The sequence below is a fragment of the Manis javanica genome, chromosome 5 (assembly GCF_040802235.1).
Source record: "Manis javanica isolate MJ-LG chromosome 5, MJ_LKY, whole genome shotgun sequence".
NCBI classification, from domain to species: domain Eukaryota; kingdom Metazoa; phylum Chordata; class Mammalia; order Pholidota; family Manidae; genus Manis; species Manis javanica.
This window is the reverse complement of record NC_133160.1, coordinates 73,049,024-73,068,468: the sequence shown is the minus strand read 5'-3', so window position 1 is coordinate 73,068,468 and position 19,445 is coordinate 73,049,024. Positions and strand designations below refer to the sequence as shown.

Here is a 19,445-nt window from a genome sequence, read left to right as displayed (position 1 = left end):
GACTACTTAACTCTGGAGATCTGCTCTAGGAGCACAAACCTACATTTCATGGTGCTTGCATGGTACTCTCGAGATTAGGGGTTGGAAAGCTAAGACAGGCTCTCTCTCCTGGAGAGACGGAGATTCCAGCCACTTGTGGAAAGCAGGAATCCATATCCGGCTGCTCTGGGACAAAAGAAAGGGACGCAGTCTGAGAGACTCCCTAATAACGAAGCCCTTAGTAAGAGGGCTGCTAAAGGGGCAAGGATTGCACAGAGCTTACTGCTCAGGAGAAAGGACAGGTAGACAAAATTGTCCGGGTGCACTCTGCCCAGCAGGTTGGGAGCTTTCACGATCTTCAGCTGCTCCAGCTCCCTGGCTGGTGACACAGCTCCAAGGACCCCTTCTGTGATACGTAGCCTACTGCACCTTTCTCCCCGCCAGCCCCATGGCTTGCAAATCAGCAAACCCTACCCTGGTGTTAGGCCAGACAGAGGGAAGACATGTCTACAGCAACCACAAACACAAAGCATAGAGGCTTATACCTGTGTGCTCAGCCCACTGGTTCAGGCAGTGGAGACAAGCATAGCAGCTGGGAAGCAGGAAAACAGTTCTTTCCTCCTCCCCAGGCAGCAACACTGCTGCCCTGCGACCCCTGGCATTGCTTCAGGGGCTGCACAGCTCCAGAGAGTAGAGCTTCTGGACACTAGAGGGTACCATATACAAATATGAACACAAAAGGAACCTGGTTCAAAGTTATCAGTACAATTCCTGAGAAAGAATTAAATGACATCAACCTCATGAATCTTCCTGAAAGGGAGATCAAAATAAAAATCATTAACATGCTCATGAGGTACAGAAAGATACTGAAAAACTCAGGAATGAATTCTGGTCAGAGATCCAATCATTGAAGAGCACAACAGAGGGTATTAAAAGCAGATTAGATATGGTGGAGACAATAAATGAAATAGAAACTAGAGAAGAGGAATACAAAGAAGCTGAGGCACAGAGAGAAAAAAGAATCTCTAAGAATGAAAGAATATTGAGAGAACGGTTTGACCAATCCAGATGGAACAATATTTGCTTTATAGGGGTACCAGAAGAAGAAGAGAGAGAGAAAGGGATAGAAAGGGTCTTTGAGGAGGTAATTGCTGAAAACTTCCCCAATCTGGGGAAGGCAATAGTCTCTCAGACCATGGAGATGCACAGATCTCCAAACACAAGGGACCCAAGGAAGACAACACCAAGACATATAGTAATTAAAATGGCAAAGATAAAGGATAAGGACAGACTATTAAAAACAGCCAGAGAGAGAGAAATAAGATCACATACAGAGGAAAGCCCATCACTATCACCAGACTTCTCAGCAGAAACATTCCAGGCCAGAAGGGAGTGGCATGATGTATTTAATGCAATGAAGTAGAAGGCCCTCAAACCAAGATAACTTTATCTGGCAAGATTATCATTTAAATTTGAAGGAGGGATTAAACAATTTCCAGATAAGCAAAAGCTGAGAGAATTTACCTCCAACAAACCATCTCTACTGTGTATTTTGGAGGGACTGGTATAGCAGGAAATGTTCCTAAGGTTTAATAGCTGTCACCAGAGGTAATAAAACCACAGAAAAGAAAGTAGAACAGCTAATTACTAAGCAAATGCAAAATTAAATTAACTATCCTCAAAGTCAATCAAGGGATAGACAAAGAGTACAGAATATGATACCTAATATATAAAGAATGGAGGAGTAAGAAATAGGAGGAGAAAAAAAAAAGAACCTTTAGATTGTGTTTGTAATAGCATACTGAGTTAAGTTAGACTCTTAGTAAGGAAGTTAACCTTGAACCTTTGGTAACCACGAATCTAAAGCCTGCAATGGCAATAAGTACATACCTATCGATAATCACCCTAAATGTAAATGGACTGAAAGTACCAATCAAAAGACACAGAGTCAGTGAATGGGTAAAAAAACAAGACCCATCTATATGCTGCCTACAAGAGACTCACTTTAAACCCAAAGACATACACAGACTAAAAGTGAAGGGATGGAAAAAGATATTTCATGCAACTAATAGGGAGAAAAAAGCAGGAGTTGCAGTACTTGTATCAGACTAAATAGATTTCAAAACAAAAAAGTCACAAGAGACAAGGACATAACATAATCATAAGAGGGTCAATTCAACAAGAAGATATAATCGTTATAAATATCTATGTACCAAACACAGGATCACCTACATATGTGAAACGAATACTAACAGAATTAAAAGGAGAAATAGAATGCAATGCATTCATTTTAGGAGAGTTTAACATTCCACTGACTCTGAACGACAGACCAACCAGACAGAAAATAAGTAAGGAGATGAGGCACTGAAGAACACATTAGAACACATGGACCTAACAGACACCTACAGAACTCTACACCCAAAAGCAGCAGAATACACATTCTTCTCAAGTGCACACGGAACATTTTCAAGAACAGATCATATACTAGGCCACAAAAAGAGACTCAGTAAATTCCAAAAGAGTGAAATTGTACCATCCCATTTCTCAGACCACAAAGGTATGAAACTAGAAATAAATTACAAGAAGAAAATGAAAAATCCCACAAACACATGGAGGCTTCACAACAAGCTCCAAAATAAACAATGGATCAATGACCAAATAAAAACAGAGATCAAGCAATATGTGGAGACAAATGACAATAATTCAACACCACAAAAAAAAAAAAATCTGTGGGATGCAGCGAAGGCCATGCTAAGAGGAAAGTATATTGCAATACAGGCCAACCTCAGGAAAGAAGAACAATCCTATATGAGGGGTCAAAACTCACAATTAATGAAACTAGAAAAAGAAAAACAAATGAGGCTGACAGTCAGTAGAAGGAGGGACATAATACAGATTAGAGCAGTAACAAATAAAATCGAGAATAAAACAATAGAAAGACTGAATGAGAGCAAAACCTGGTTCTTCAAGAAAATAAACAAAATAGATAAACCCCTAGCCAGACTTATCTAGAAAAAAAGAGTCTACTCACATAAACAGAATCAGAAATGAGAAAGAAAAAATCACTACAGACACCACAGAAATACAATGAATTATTGGAGAATACTACAAAAAATTATACGCTAACAAACAGGATAACCTAGAAGAAATGGACAACTTCCTAGAAAAATACAACATTCCAAGCATGACCCAGAAAGAAACAGAAAATTTGAACAGACCAATTACCAGCAAAAAAATTGAAGTGGTAATCAAAAATCTACCTAAGAACAAACTACCTGGAGCAGACATCTTCACTGCTGAATTTTAACAAACATTTAGTGAAGACCTAATACCCATCCTCCTTAAAGTTTTCCAAAGAGTAGAAGAGGGTATACTTCCAAAATCATTCCATGAGGCTAGCATCACTCTACTACCAAAACCAGGCAAAGACACCACAAAAAAAGAAAATTACAGACCAATATCCCTGATGAACATAGATGCGAAAACACTCAACAAAATATTACCAAACCAAATTCAAAAATACATCAAAAAGATCATCCATCATGATCAAGTAGGATTTATTCTAGGGATTCAAGGATGGTACAACATTCAAAAATCCATCAACATCATCCACCACATCAACAAAAAGGACAAAAACTACATGATCATCTCCATAGGTGCTGAAAAAGAATTTCACAAAATTCAACATCAATTCATGATAAAAACTCTCAACAAAATGGGTATAGAGGGCAAGTACCTCAACATAATAAAGGCCATATATGACAAACCCACAGCCAACATTATACTTAAAGGGAGAAGCTGAAAGCTTTTCCTTTAAGATAGGGAACAAGACAAGCATGCCCACTCTCCCCACTTCTGTTCGACATAGCAGTGGAGGTCCTACCCATGGCAATCAGACAACACAAAGAAATAAAAGGCACCCGGAATGGCAAGGAAGAAGTTAAATTGTCACTGTTTGCAGATGACATCACATTGTACATAACAAACCCTAAAGAATCCACTCCAAAACTACTAGATCTAATATCTGAATTCAGCAAAGTTGCAGGATACAAAATTAATACATAGAAATTTGTGGCATTCCTATACACTAACAATGAACTAGCAGAGAAATTAGGAAAACAATTCCACTCACAAATGCATCAAAAAGAATAAAATACCTAGGAATAAACCTAACCAAGGAAGTGAAAGAGCTATACTCTGAAAACTACAAGACACTCATGAGAGAAATTAAAGAAGATACCAATAAATGGCAACACATTCTGTGATCTTGGGTAAGAAGAATTAATATTGTCAAAATGGCAAATCCTGCCTAAAGCAATCTACAGATTCAATGCAATTCCTATCAAAATACCAACAGCATTCTTCAACAAACTAGAGAAAGATCATTCTAAAATTCATATGGAACCACAAAAGACCCTGAAAAGCCAAAGCAATCCTGAGAATGAAGAATAAAGCAGGCGCGATTATGCCTCCCAACTTCAAGCTCTACTACAAAGCCACAGTATTCAAGATAATTTGGTACTGGCACAAGAACAGACCCATAGACCAATGGAACAGACTAGAGAGCCCTGATATAAACCCAACCATATAGGAGCCATGGACATACAATGGGGAAATGACAGCCTCTTCAACAGCTGGTGTTGGCAAAACTGGACAGCTACATGCAAGAAAATGAAACTGGATTATTGTTTAACCCCATACACAAAATTAAACTCAAAATGGATCAAAGACCTGAAGGTAAGTCATGAAACTATAAAACTCTTTGAAGACAACAGAGGCAAAAATCTCCTGAATATAAGCATGAGCAACTTCTTCCTGAACCCATCTCCTCGAGAAAGGGAAACAAAAGCAAAAATAAACTCATGGGACAACATCAAACTAAAAAGTTTTTGTACAGCAAAGGACACCATCAACATTCATTATGGGAGAATATATTTGTAAATGACATATCTGACAAGGGGGTTAACATCCAAAATATATAAAGAACTCACACACCTCGACACCCAAAAGCAAATAACCCGATTAACAAATGGTCAGGGGATCTGAAGAGACAGTTCTCCAAAGAAGAAATTCAGATGGCCAACAGACACATGAAAAGATGCTCCATATCACTAATCATCAGGGAAATGCAAATTAAAACCACAATGACATATCACCTCACACAGTAAGGATGGCCAGCATCGAAAAGACTAAGAACAATAAATGCTGGTGAGGATGTGGAGAAAGGGCTACCCTCCTACACTGCTGGTGGGAATGTAAGCTAGTTCAACCATTGTGGAAAACAATATGGAGGTTCCTCAAAAAACTAACAGAAATGCCATTTGACCTGGGAATCCGACTCCTTGGAATTTACCCAAAGAATACAACTTCTCAGATTCAAAAAGACATATGCACCCCTATGTTTATTGCAGCACTTTTTACAATAGCCAAGATATGGAAGCAACCTAAGTGTTCATCAGTAGATGAATGGATAAAGAAGATGTGGTACATATACACAATGGGATACTATTCAGCCATAAGAAAGAAACAAATCCTACCATTTGCAACAACATGGATGGAGCTGGAGGATATTATGCTCAGTGAAATAAGCCAGGTGGAAAAAGACAAGTGCCAAATGATTTCCCTCATTTGTGGAGTGTACCAATGAAACAAAACTGAAGTAACAAAACAGCAGCAGAGTCACAGACTCCAAGAAGGGACTAGTGGTTACCAAAGGGAGGGGTGTGGGAGGGTGGGTGGGGAGGGAGGGAGAAGGGGATTGAGGGGTATTATGTTTAGTACACATGGTGTGGGGGATCACCGGGAGAACAGTGTAGCACAGAGAAGGCAAATAGTGTATCTGTGGCATCTTTCTACACTGATGGACAGTGACTGCATTCTCATATGGGTGGGGATTTGAGAATATGAGTAAATGTAATAACCACATTGTTTTTTCTTGTGAAACCTTCAAAAGAGTGTATATCAATAATACCTTAATAAAAATTTTTTAAAAAATTATTGCCTACTGTTCAGTAGGCATTATGTTAAGTGCTTTATATATGTTGCCTAATTTAATCCACACACCTCTTACATGAAAATTATACATATTACAATGCTACAGACAATTATTTTAGACATTCTAAAATTCAGTTTTCCATCACATTTTTTTCCTGGATAAGAATCTATTATTGTAAGGACTTATTTTTCATGACCATAAAATCGCCTCACTCTCTACTTGCCTTATATTCTTCCACTTTGTCTTCATCTGTCTCTCCTTCATCCTGATACTTGCGTTTTGCATTTGGAGCAGAGGTATCATAGGAAGCTCTGAAAATTAAAGCTAAACTATCACACTGAAATATTTATATAAGATATAGACATTCATCTATTAACAATATTAAATAACAGGTTATAAACACAGAATAAGGCACTTGTTTCCTGATTAAACAGTATCTATTCACCCAGTTTACAAATCTTAATGTCAAACAACCTGATTGATAACTCTGCATTTTATTTTTATTAGTAAGCAACCAAATGAGAAAATAAGCTTTTATAATGGCTATATGGCAAAAAGAAACTCCTATATTATCTATCATTCTAATTAGTCTTAAGCAAAACTGATAATCAAATTGATTACTAGAATACTGAAAAAGTTCGAAATGCTTTATGAACTAAATGAATACCATTTTTAGGGTAAAATGTGTTTTATAAGAAATTTTAAAATATAATTATTTGTGGTATATAAGTGAATTCCTACTCTAATTTTTCATTTCCTAACTACTTTATAAATGAGAACTTACTATTCAGGAAATAAGTATTTCGTGATTGATGTGCAGTAAGAACCAGTTTTCTCAGATCTTTATTTTGATGCTTGTTACAACAACATGCTTCATACCTAGCATTATTTATTAAAACAACGATCCTTCCACAATATTGACATGTCACTAAAAAAAACTATTCAACAGACCTGCAGGTTTCTCTTGTTTCAGCAATTTCTCTCTGGTCATCTTTGCTGTTTAACACAGCACCAATGCTGTCAGCACTTTCAGCTCCCAACTGAGAAAAAGCAAAAACCAAAAATTAGGTAACAATGCAACAGGACAGCCTTTCCAGTTTTACCAGTTTTACCTCAGCAGGCAAATGGATTCATTACCTTGCAGGAAAAATGGGAAATACCTTAGAACAAAACCATGTTAATAATGATTTTGGCAGCTGAAAAACATTTTACAGTTTCAGTTATATTGGAAATTAAGACATTAGTCAAACCTCTAGTTTTAAAGTAAATAATAAAACAATTTAGTAGTAGCAGCAGTAACAACAAAAAAAGCAGCTACTGTGTAGGGTTCATAATATGGCAGGCACTATGTTAAACACTATGTCCATCAGCTCATGCCTTATACCTTATTCCATGCTTTAATAAGTATCTATCCAGTTTTATTCAAGCCAAGTCTTTATACAGTTATTATACACACAATTTGAATTTTACCAATACCTAAAAAATGGCAATTCAAATTCTACTTGACAGTTCTACAAAGTTAGGGTAGAAGACTGACCCAACAGGAATTATTCTGCAAAATACAATCATCCACCAGATGAAGGCAAATCAACCAAATTATACATACTGAGTTGTGCTCTATTCTGGTAGTTCATCAATCAATAAATGTTTATTTAAAGCTTACTTTAGGAAAAAACAAAATTAGAGTAGAAGATTAACCCAACAGGAATTAAATGCACATACTGCACTCACACTGTTTATATCCAGTATGACAATTGAAGGGTCCCCACCAGTAAGATGGCAAACTTCCGGCTTCTTTTCGGGGTCCTCGGTTCCCGCCGGCGCCACCTGAAGCCCAATCACCTCTCGCCCCCCTCCCAATCCCAGCACCTAGCCAACAGCCACCAGCCCCGTAGAAGTAACACCACAATCACCCTATGCCCCTTCCTATATAACCCAGCACCTTTCCCTAATAAAGCGGAAGTCTCCGGTGAATTGCTGCTGTGTGTCACTCCTTTCCTTTCATTGGTGCTGAAACCCGGGAGACGGGACACCCCAACTGGGCCCCGTCTTCCCCCCAACACCAGCAGCAGCTTGCCCTCGTCCTCTTTTTCCGGCGCTGGCTCATCACACTCACCACTCGTCTCTGGCCTTTAGGTAAGTTTTCCCCCCGGGGTGGGCCACTCTTCCCCGAGCTATCACAGTGCCATTGACCGTGATCGTCCGGCAAGGCCCTGACGCTCGGGGACGAGGAGGGAACGCTCCCCGCCTCAGGCCTTCACGGCTGCGGCAGACCCTCAGGCCCCTCAGGCCCCTCCTACAAAAGCCATAAACCCCCGCCTCAGGCCTGAAACTTTTTAAGTAAAATTTCCCCGGGGTGGACCACTCTTCTCCGAGCTATCGCAGTGCCATTGACCATGATCGTACGGCAAGGCCCTGACGCTCGGGGACGAGGAGGGAACGCTCCCCGCCTCAGGCCTTCACGGCTGTGGCGGACCCTCAGGCCCCTCCTCCAAAAGCCATAAACGCATTCACTGTCCCTTCCATCAGTGCTGAAACATTTTAAGCAAAATTTCCCCGGGGTGGGCCACTCTTCTGCGAGCTATCGCAGTGCCATTGACCGTGATCGTCCGGCAAGGCCCTGACGCTCGGGGACGAGGGAACTCTCCCCGCCTCAGGCCTTCACGGCTGCGGCGGACCCTCAGGCCCCTCCTCCGACAGCCATAAATCCCCACCTCAGGCCTTCACGGCTGCAGCGGACCCTCAGGCCCCTCCTCCGACAGCCATAAATCCCCGCCTCAGGCCTTCACAGCTGCAGCAGACTCTCAGGCCCCCCCCTCCAACAGCCATAAACGAGGTGACTCCTTTGCGGATGAGAACGCTCCCTTTTCCCCCCCTCCTCCTTCTGCTCCGTCCGCCGAAAACGCCTAGCGCTAGGCACCTCGTGACTCCGGCACTCTGCCTTCTTAGGGAAGTCTGGGTGATGACCCACACTTCCCAAGAAATTCCGACTCGTATACGAGTTTCCGCAGACCACCAAGGACCATCAGGGATGCCCTCTGTCTCCTTGTGGTCTGCTTCCAGTCCGAGGATCTCCGTTTGTCTTTCCCTGTTTGTCTCCTTCTCTGTCCTTTAGCCATGGGAGCCTCCTCATCCTGCCCTGAAAATTCACCTCTTGAATGCCTGCTTAAGCATCTGGCTACCCTCTCCCTGACGCCTGATATAAAACCAAAACTTCTCCGTAAATATTGCTCCCAAGATTGGCCGACATACCCCCTAGACAATAACAACCAATGGCCTGCAGGGGGAACTCTTGATCCTAACATCACTCCCAATCTCTTTAACTACTGCCAGCGCCTGAAAAAATGAAGGAGATTCCCTATATCGAAGCTTTTCGCCTCCTAGCTCAAAATCCCAGCCTCTGCACCACCTGCTCCCCGCCCCAAGTTCTCCTAGCCTGCAAGCCGTCTCCCTTCCCTCCACACACTCCCAGTCCCTCTTCAATTACCTTTGACCCAGCCGACGAGCCTCCGCCATACAGACTTCCCCCTTTGGCCCCTCCCCCTCCTACAACCCCTCCACCCTCTGCCGCCACTGCCGCCTCTTTCCCCACGGCAGAAGCCTCCCGTCCTCTCCCTTCCCCTTCTTCTCCTACAACAGCCCCTCCCCCTTCCTCTACCGCCACCACCGCTGCCTCTTTCCCCGCGGCAGAAGCTTCCCATCCTCTCCCTTCCCCTTCTTCTCCTACAACAGCCCCTCCCCCTTCCTCTACCGCCGCCGCCTCCACCCCCGCAGAAGCCTCCCATCCTCTCCCTTCCCCCTCCTCCACCATCTCTTCCTGCACCTCACCCCCTCCTCCTCCGTCCCCCTCACCTTCCCCCCTCCTGCAAATCGAGCCTGAGCCTTTCAGCCCCCCTCTAACTAAGTTCCAAGAGCCTCGTCCGTCTTTGCGCCCTCAGATTCGGTCCTGAGGGCCTCCCAAAATTATTGCGGCTTTGCCCCCATCACCTGTTTCCCCCGCACAGATTGAGCCAGAACCCTTCAGTCCCCCTCAGACTCGGTCCTGAGGGCCTCCCAAAATTATCGCCCTGCTCCGGGAAGTAGCAGGATCCGAAGGCATCGTGCGCGTTCACGTCCCTTTCTCCTTAGGAGATTTAGCCCAACTAGAGAAACGCCTAGGTTCCTTTTCCACTGATCCCACGACATACATCAGGGAGTTTCAATGGACCCTCCAGTCTTACAGCCTCACGCATCATGACATTTTCATGCTCCTGGCCAATACTCTCCTCCCTGTAGAGCGTAGACGAGCTTGTGACTTCACCCAAACACATGCTACTGAAACCCACAGGACTGACCCCACCTGTCCCCCTGGCCCCACTGCTGTCCCCGAACAAGACCCACACTGGGATTATAACACCGCCGTGGGTCTCCACTCTTGAGATATTTTTGCCTCCTGCTTAATAGCAGGTCTAAAAAAGGCAGCTCATAAAGTAGTCAATTTTCAAAAGCTCCAAGACATAATTCAAAAGAGAGATGAAACCCCCTCCGAGTTCTTAGACAGACTCACTCAAGCCCTATTACAGTATACCAGCCTGGACCCACAAACACCTGAAGAAAGACAGGTCCTTATGACATACTTCCTAGCTCAAAGCTACCCCAACATTAAAGCTAAACTCAAAAAGTTAGAACAGGGCCCCGCTACCCCACAGACTGAGATCCTAACAGTAGCCTTTAAAGTCTTCCATAACCAGGAGGAGGAGAAAGAACGCCGTAAACAAAAAGCTGGTCAGGCCAATTTCCAGATGTTGGCCCAGCTGATAAAACCACAACCTGGGCGCCCATGTACAGACAAGCCCCCCCCAGGAGCTCGTTTCAAGTGCGGAAAAGAGGGACATTGGTCAAGGGCATGCCCCTCCCCCAGATCTCCTACCACCCCATGCCCCAGATGCCACAAAAAGGGCCACTGGGGGTCTGATTGCCCAACCACCCGAAGGGGAGGCTGGACAAACAACCCCCATCCTAAGCCCGCCGTAGTGGGGCTGGCAGAAGAAGATTGACGGGGCCCGGGGGCTTCTCGCCCGACCATTTCCATCACCAAACAGGAGCCCAGGGTTACTTTAACAGTAAACGGTCGCCCCATCTCCTTCCTCCTAGATACAGGAGCCACCTTCTCAGTCTTGCAAGAATACCAGGGCCCTACCATGCCAGCCATTACTCCTATAGTCGGGGTAGGAGGTAAACAGATTTTCCCATTAAACCCCCCCCCTTTTATGCACAATCCTAGACAGTCCCATACCTTTCTCCCACTTCTTCCTAGTTATGCCCCAGTGTCCCATCCCTTTACTAGGACGGGACATCCTTTCCCTCCTCCACGTTTCCATAACTATATCCACTCCCACAGCCCCCAGTACTCCCTTTCTGATGGCCCTCATAGCCGACAACTCCCCTCTACCCAATGAAAGCTCCGGTTCCGCCCTTATACACCCTGTAAATCCCAAAGTTTGGGACATTACAAGCCCCTCCGTGGCCCTATGTCCCCCTGCCTCTATCAAATTACGTGACCCCTCTCAGTATATCTGTCAGGCCCAATACCCCCTAACCACGTCAGCCCTCATAGGCCTCCAACCCATCATTCAAGATCTCTTAAACAAAAACTACCTCAGACCCACTCACTCCCCATTTAATACCCCCATATTAGCTGTTAAAAAAAACAACGGATCTTTCTGCCTTGTCCAAGACCTTCGCCTCATCAACATAGCCGTTGTCCCTATCCATCCCTTAGTTCCAAATTCATACACCCTTTTATCGCAGATCCCTGCTTCCGCATCCCACTTCTAAGTCCTAGATCTCAAGGACGCATTTTTTTCTATTCCTCTAGACCCCTCCTCCCAAGATTTTTTTGCCTTCACCTGGATGGACCCATACACCAGACATTCTGTACAACATACTTGGACAGTTTTGCCACAAGGCTTCCGAGATAGTCCCCATATTTTTGGACAAGTCCTAGCTCAAGACCTCAAACAGTTTCACCATGATCACCCCGAGTCCACTTTATTACAATATGTAGATGATCTTCTACTCTGCAGTCCCTCGTGGGAACAGTCTCAACTTGACACTGTGTCTCTACTTAACCTTCTAGCTTCCAGAGGTTACCGAGTATCCCCCGTCAAAGCTCAAATCTCTTCCCCTTCTGTCACTTACCTTGGATTCCTTCTGTCTCAACAAAGAAAGTCCATTATCTTAGACAGAAAACGACTCCTCTCTGACCTGCCCGTTCCCAAAACCAAGACAGAAATCCTTTCCTTTCTAGGCCTGGCTGGGTATTTTAGAGCGTGGATCCCTAACTTCTCCCTGTTGGCAAGACCCCTATACGACCTCAGCAAGGGCCCCCCTGAAGAACCATTATCATCCTCACCCCAACACTCCTTCATTAAGCTCTGCCAAGTCCTTGTAGAAGCTCCAGCTCTCGATCTCCCTGATTTGTCAAAACCCTTCTCATTATACATTCATGAGAGGTCCAGTCAAGCTCTAGGAGTCCTAGGCCAATATTATGGCCCATCCTTTGCCCCAGTAGCTTATCTCTCCAAGCAATTAGACCCCACAGTTCGGGGATGGGCCCCCTGCCTACGGGCATTAGCCGCTGGACAGCTCTTGCAGAAAGAAGCTCATAAACTAACATTCGGAGCGCCCCTTACCATTCTGTCCCCACATCACCTAAAAGATCTCTTAACCTACAAAAGTTTACAGACTCTCCCTCCCTCCAGACTCCTGACCTTACTATCCTCTTTCCTCCAAAATCCAGACATTTCTTTCCTCCCCTGCCAGCCCCTGAATCCGGCCACTCTTCTTCCTCTGCCCTACTCTCCTCATACTCCCTCGCATGATTGCCTGGAAGCCCTTCACAACTTCCTTCTGTGCCACTCCACGATCTCCGAAGGAGCCCTCTCACACTCCAACCTCATCTGGTTTACTGATGGGTCCTCCTTTAAACATGAGGGCACCCACTACTCAGGATACGCAGTAGTCTCCCTCGAAGATGTCATTGAGGCATGAGCCCTACCCCCTGGTACAACCAATCAGCAGGCTGAACTCATTGCAGCCACCAGAGCTTGCACTCTGGCCCGGGACACGTCTCTCACATTGTACACTGACTCCAAGTACGTATTGCACATTCTCTTGTCCCACGCGGCAGTATGGAAAGAACGAGGCCTCCTCACCACAAAAGGGAATTCCATAACTAATTCAGCCTTAATTACTAAACTTCTAGAGGCTTCACAACTCCCACACCGACTAGGCATAGTCCACTGCAAATCACATCAAAAAGATGACTCCCCCATTGCAAGAGGTAACAACAAAGCTGACAGAGTAGCCCGGTCAGTTGCTCTATCAGAAAACATACCGGACAACAATCCGTCTGCCCTTGTGGTTTTAGCCTTATCACAAGACGCCCTCTGCTCTCAGGACAAAGAGTCTCTCTTCCGCCTCTTACATGACCTGTTCCATCCCAGCCCCCAATCCTTGATCCATTTTTTACAATCTTTTTTTCCTCTCTCTCCTGAAGACAAAACCCTACTTAATCAAATCACCTGCAAGTGTACCATCTGCCAACGCACTAACCCTAATACCCACCTCAAAGCCCGACCCTTCCCGGCTCATCAAGTAAGGGGTAATGTCCCCGCTGAAGATTGGCAAATAGACTTCACTAACATGCCCCCTGTACGACGTACCAGATACCTACTCGTGCTAGTAGATACATTTTCAGGATGGGTCGAAGCTTTCCCCACCACTAACAAACGAGCGTCCATAGTTGCCTCTATCCTCCTCACCCAGATCTTTCCTAGGTTCGGGATGCCCACTTCCCTCCAATCAGATAACGGCCCTGAGTTCACTGCCCAAATTATCCAGAACCTCTCCAAGTCGCTCTCGCTCCCCTGGCATTTACATTGTCCTTATCGACCACAAGCTTCAGGAAAAGTAGAAAGAGCCAATAGGACTCTAAAAGACATCCTGACCAAACTATCTCTAGAACTACACCTTGACTGGGTTCGCTTACTTCCCTTAGCTCTACTCCGTATTCGAGCCCTCCCAAAGAAACCTTCCTTCTTGTCACCCTTTGAGATCATGTACGGCCGCCCGATTCTACCCCCGGGGCTCCCTTCCCACAAAGGACCAATTCCTCCCAATATAGCCCTTCCACTACTCTCTCTCCTCCGCACTGAATTGTGGAAATATCAGGATTGGCTCCTTCCTGATCCATCCGCCTCCCAAAATCCTCCTGTCTTACAGCCCGGCCAACTAGTGTTTTATAAGCCACCAGAGGATCGGCCCTCTCTCACCCCGAAATGGGAAGGTCCACACCCAGTTATTCTCTGCACCCCCTCGGCCGCCAAGCTCTCACTGCCTGATAACTCTGTCACCCCTTGGATTCATATCTCCAGGTTGAAACCAAATACCCAAGACCCACCTTCTCTGGACACCCAAGACCCATCAGTCACAATCCAGAGTCCTTCGGATACAGCCCAAGATGCTGTCTACTCTACCATGCCTCATCCCTCTGATCCCTTGAAGCTCCGCATCTCCCGTGCACCCCCTTTGCCATCCATACCCGAATCATGACTTTTTCCTCCTTTACTGCTCTCTCGCTTTTTTCCCTCATTCCTATTGTCTTCCCCGCCGCCCCACCCTCCTTTGTATAGCGATTCAAAGTCAGGCAGACTTACACACAGCATCAAACAAAAGTTACTGCCCTCATTGCCACATCAGACTGCCCTCTGAAAGGCTGCTCTGAGCCTTTGTACCTCCACTTTCCTCCCTCCACCGAAGTATTCATTTACAGCTACCTTTATTCTCCCTACCTCTGCTTCCTCTATGACCAAAGACAAGCCTATTGCAGGCGATGGCAAGACACCTACGGGGGATGTCCCTACTGGTCTTGTGCCATTCACTACATGGGTGACTTCCAGTACCCACAGTATTACTCCTCCAACCGTTTCATGAAATATCCCAACGGCTCATTCTCCTTATCAATCCCAGATCCCTGGGACTCTCGATGGGCTGCTGGAGTAACAGGCTCAGTTTACTACAAGGGGTCCTCGACCCCCCATGGTACCCTTCATATCTCTCGAGAGTATGTTCCCTCTCGCTCCCAGATCTCTCAAGTTGCATCAGATATCAGACATTCCGAGAAAGTCATTATCCAAACTCTTGATGGCACCTCTTCATCTTCTTATTCCTCCTACTCTTGGTTACAGCTCATTCAAGACACCACCATCTTTCTCAACCACACCCTCAACACTGCCAATTGTTTCTTGTGCGCATCACTACAGCGCCCACTGCTGGCCGCCGTGCCCCTCAATATTTCCAACTACTCTTTCCATGCAGAAGGACAACCTCTCCATCCCCTGGCAGACATACCCCTATGGGAACCAGAATACGCAGATAATCTCACCATCCACCACTGTGTAGGCCCAACTCCACCCCCCTCCAGCGCACTTCACTGCCTCTCTGTCTACACCCCTACCTCCGGCTCTAAGACTTTTATGCAACCGGGACACTTCTTTTAGTGTAATGGCAGTCTTTTCAACTCACTGCCTCTCAACTCCGATACACCCTGCATTCTCGTCACCCTAATCCCACAGTTAACACTTTACAGCATGGCAGAATTTCTTGAGCTCCAACCTCCCTTGCACTCACGCACAAAAAGGGCTGCTTTCCTTCCCATCATGGTCGGTATCTCTTTGATCACCTCAGCCACTGGGGTGGGGTTTTCGGGAGGAGCCTTGGGTCACTCTCTATGGGCAGTTAGAGATCTCGACGCCAAACTTGAGGGAGCCCTGACATCCACTGCCGATTCCCTAGCCTCTCTCCAAAGACAGGTCACTTCGCTACCTAAAGTCACCCTTCAAAACCGGTGGGCCCTAGATCTGCTTACAGCCGAGAAGGGCGGCACCTGCGTCTTCCTCCAGGAAGAGTGCTGCTATTACATCAACGAATCCGGCATTGTAGAAACTGACATCACCAAACTCACCGACCTTGCCTCCAGTCTCCACTCTGCTTCCAATTCCAACCCATTCTCTTCAATACTAACAAAACCCCTCCTCACCTGGCTCTGGCCCATTGCAGGCCCCATAATAGTCATTCTTCTTGTCTGTCTCTTCTTACCCTGTATAATAAAGTTCATCAAATCCCAAGTCGGAAAAATCTCTAATCAAGCTTTCAACCAGCTTTTACTCAGGAACTACCAGCTTCTGGCTACAGAAGATCCCTCACCCTCACGTGACCTCCTCACCACATGCTGAGATGGACCCCTCTCTCTGCTATAAACTGTTTCTGGAAACAATGGCCGCAGACGCCTGGCTCCTGACACCCATATCCTCTTGGCACCATTGGAATCAACAGGTCCTCGACCTATGGTTACAGGGAACCTTCATTGATTTCCAACCTGAAGAAGTCCACATCTACTCATCCTTACTGTGGGGAGTCCTATCAACCCTTTCCTCCCAATCCTCAAACCCTCACTCCCTTGTCCGCCCCTGTTCAGCAAGAAGCAGTCAGAGAGAAAGCAACGTCCACAAACCCATAGAGGAGAAAGGGGGGAATGAAGGGACCCCACCAGTAAGATGGCAAACTTCCGGCTTCTTTTCGGGGTCCTCGGTTCCCGCCGGCGCCACCTGAAGCCCAATCACCTCTCGCCCCCTCCCAATCCCAGCACCTAGCCAACAGCCACCAGCCCCGTAGAAGTAACACCACAATCACCCTATGCCCCTTCCTATATAACCCAGCACCTTTCCCTAATAAAGCGGAACTCTCCGGTGAATTGCTGCTGTGTGTCGCTCCTTTCCTTTCAACAATAAGTTACAGAGAGCAAGGATAATCAAAGCTCAGAGGAAGAAGTGCCTAGGCCAGGGAAATCATAATAGGTTTCATCACAAAGTTTTAACCTGAAATGTGCCATAAAGGATAAACAGAAATCAGAAAGGAAGACAATTTAAAAAAAAAATCATAAAGTATATATTGCACAAATCACATTCTGGAGAACAATGAACCAGTTTGTCTCATTCATATGGGAAAACGTAAGGAAAAGAAAACCTTAGTTGGTAAAGTGGAAGCCTGTGATTGATTTCAGACATCCTTAATTATCCAATTAGAAGACCAGTGGGCAGCTAGGTATACTGGAAAGAATACAGACCTAAAACTGCAGCATGCACACTTTCCAGCTTTGTGGCCTTCATAATGTTACCTAAATTCTTTGAGCTCTATTTTCTTCATCTATAAAATGCAGATGGCATCTGACTTTCACAAGTGAAGACAGAGTACATAAAAAGCTTAGCAGAGCCGACACAGACAAGGGATTTAAAGTGGCAGCTATTATTAAATTTTATGTACTTTGTATGCTTTTTGAGGGTAGAAACAACTTATTATTCATAGGTGAATTGCCAATGCCTATTAGAACCCCTGGCACATAGTAAGACACTCAACAAATAATTGTTTATAAATTATTTTGAGTCAAATAGAGGTTTGAATTCAAAACTTAAGGGTATTTACTTAACGGTAAGAAAAATGAACATTTTTAAAGGTAATACAGTAAAATGAGTGAACAAAAAGAAGGCTTGGAAAAGATACTTAATTTTCCCAAGGTCAGAATGCCAAAGGGACAAAACAGATGATTCCAAATTCCCACATTTTTAACACTATAACATACATCTTTTCATCAAGTCATAAAAGAGGATAGGTTTCAGATTTCTATTTACAACAAGATTTATTATGGAAAAAATAACAATAAGATTATCTCCATCATTTAACTGATCTGAATGGTAGAATGGAAAATACAGCCCGACTTTATGGTATCTGCGTTTTCTCATTTGACTCTACTGATCTGAAAATGTTCATTCATTCATACACATGAAGCAGACAAGCTTTAGTAAGACAAACCTGGGTTCAATTTTCTGGCGCTGGGGTGAGTGACCTGGGGAAAAAATTACTTAACCTCTAGAACCTCTGTTTCCTTATCCGTTAAGTGTCTATAATACTACCTTTCTCAGAGGTTCGTGGCGACTGATACTAAGAATTCAAATATTAGCTTTAGGTGATGACGAGAATACAATACATAGCAAGTGGACTGTAACACACAAGATGAAGCATCTAAAATTTATATTCAAGCTACTCCCAATGCAGTCTTGAGGCACGATCCCAAAGAAAATACTGTAAACCTTTCTCACAAGCCAATCTCAAGAAATGAGCGCTGACAACAGGGCAAGGCAAGGCACAGAAGCCCTTTTAAACAGTGAAGCGAGGTTTAGAGGACAAGAAGTCACTTTTGCGTGCGTGAACTGAGGTACCTTATTCCCAAAGACCTCCTCTCTGTATCCCCATCACTGAGCATGGTGCTAGGCACTGGCGGGTATTCCAGAAAGGGTGCTGAAGACAAGTGGAGGCGCTCGGCTTAGCGCTACCTCAATAACCGCGACACGAAATGGAAAACACTCGGGACACTAAGGAGTTTTGAGCGATAAGGGTGGGTAGGTCCAGGGACCAGCAGAGACTGCAGAGCGGCAGGTAGGGAGGGGAAAGAGACGGGCAATGAGAGGGAAGAGGGCGGCCGCGCACGCGCTTTCGCGATCTCTCACTGGGCCGCGGACCTGCTGCGCGAGGAGCTGTCGCCGTAGCTTCTGCCGCTCCCGGATCTCCTGCAAGCGGCTGTCCATGTCCCAACTGGTTTCCACTACTCCGAAAACTTGGCAATGAACGGATGACCTCAGCGCAGCTTTCCTTCCGAGGCTGTGGACCACAAGACTCGTCAGGAACTTGAGGTGGCCGTATCCTTAATCCTTTTTTCAATAGTTATTTCCGGTGCAGCCGGAATTGGCTAGACGGAGACGGAAGTCCCGTCCCCTCATGGACGCTCGCGATCTGACACCACGGAAGGGGCCCAATGAGGGAGGTTGCGGCGCCGCGCGCGGTGGGAGTGTCGGAAGCCCTTCCGCCGCGCGGGGCCGCGACGGCCGGAGCTCGTGCGGAGCGCACCCGGCAACTGGTGACTGGCGGTGGCTTCTCGCTCTCGTTCTGGAGACATCAAGCTCCTGCGGTGTCTCCGAGGTGTGGACTGTTTTGTTGATTGCCTTTTCTATTAATTCCCCAGTTGCCAGTCCTGAAGTTTTAAAAATTGCCAAACACCTTTTTTTTTTTTTTAACTAAAGCGCAAATTCCAGCCTGATTGTCAGCTTGACCCCTGGACTGCCTTTTACTAGCTGAGTGGCCTTGGCTAAATAATCACCTCCGTGAGCCTCTTTTCTCATTTCTAAAATGGAAACAATAAGAGTGCCTGCCTCACAGAGTTGTTAAGACTGAGCATAAGCAGTTTGGCACACAGCGCCGTGGAAGTGTTCATTAGGATTTTCACTGTTACCTACTTTTCCCTTGAGGCAGGGATCACCCGCTACATGTGCTCATACCCTTTCCCACACTTAACTAGACCTTGAGAAGCTTCCTACTT

General features: G+C 45.4%; 1 protein-coding gene across 2 annotated transcripts in view; it reads right to left on the bottom strand.

Annotated features, from left to right (window-relative positions):
• METTL14 (methyltransferase 14, N6-adenosine-methyltransferase non-catalytic subunit) overlaps positions 1–18,797 on the bottom strand; it is a 39,499-nt gene extending 20,702 nt beyond the window's left edge. Inside the window, exons 1-3 of one of the 2 annotated variants that reach the window (XM_073237107.1) lie at positions 18,592–18,797; positions 6,926–7,014; positions 6,198–6,285 (exon numbers count right to left, since the gene is read on the bottom strand). In XM_073237107.1, coding sequence (XP_073093208.1) covers positions 6,198–6,285; positions 6,926–7,014; positions 18,592–18,657 — 243 coding nt within the window. In that variant the 5' untranslated portion in view covers positions 18,658–18,797. Of the gene's footprint in view, positions 1–6,197; positions 6,286–6,925; positions 7,015–18,291; positions 18,502–18,591 lie in introns of those variants that run through there. The other variant, XM_073237108.1, reaches the window with a different exon arrangement.
• Positions 18,798–19,445: the final 648 nt, after the last annotated feature.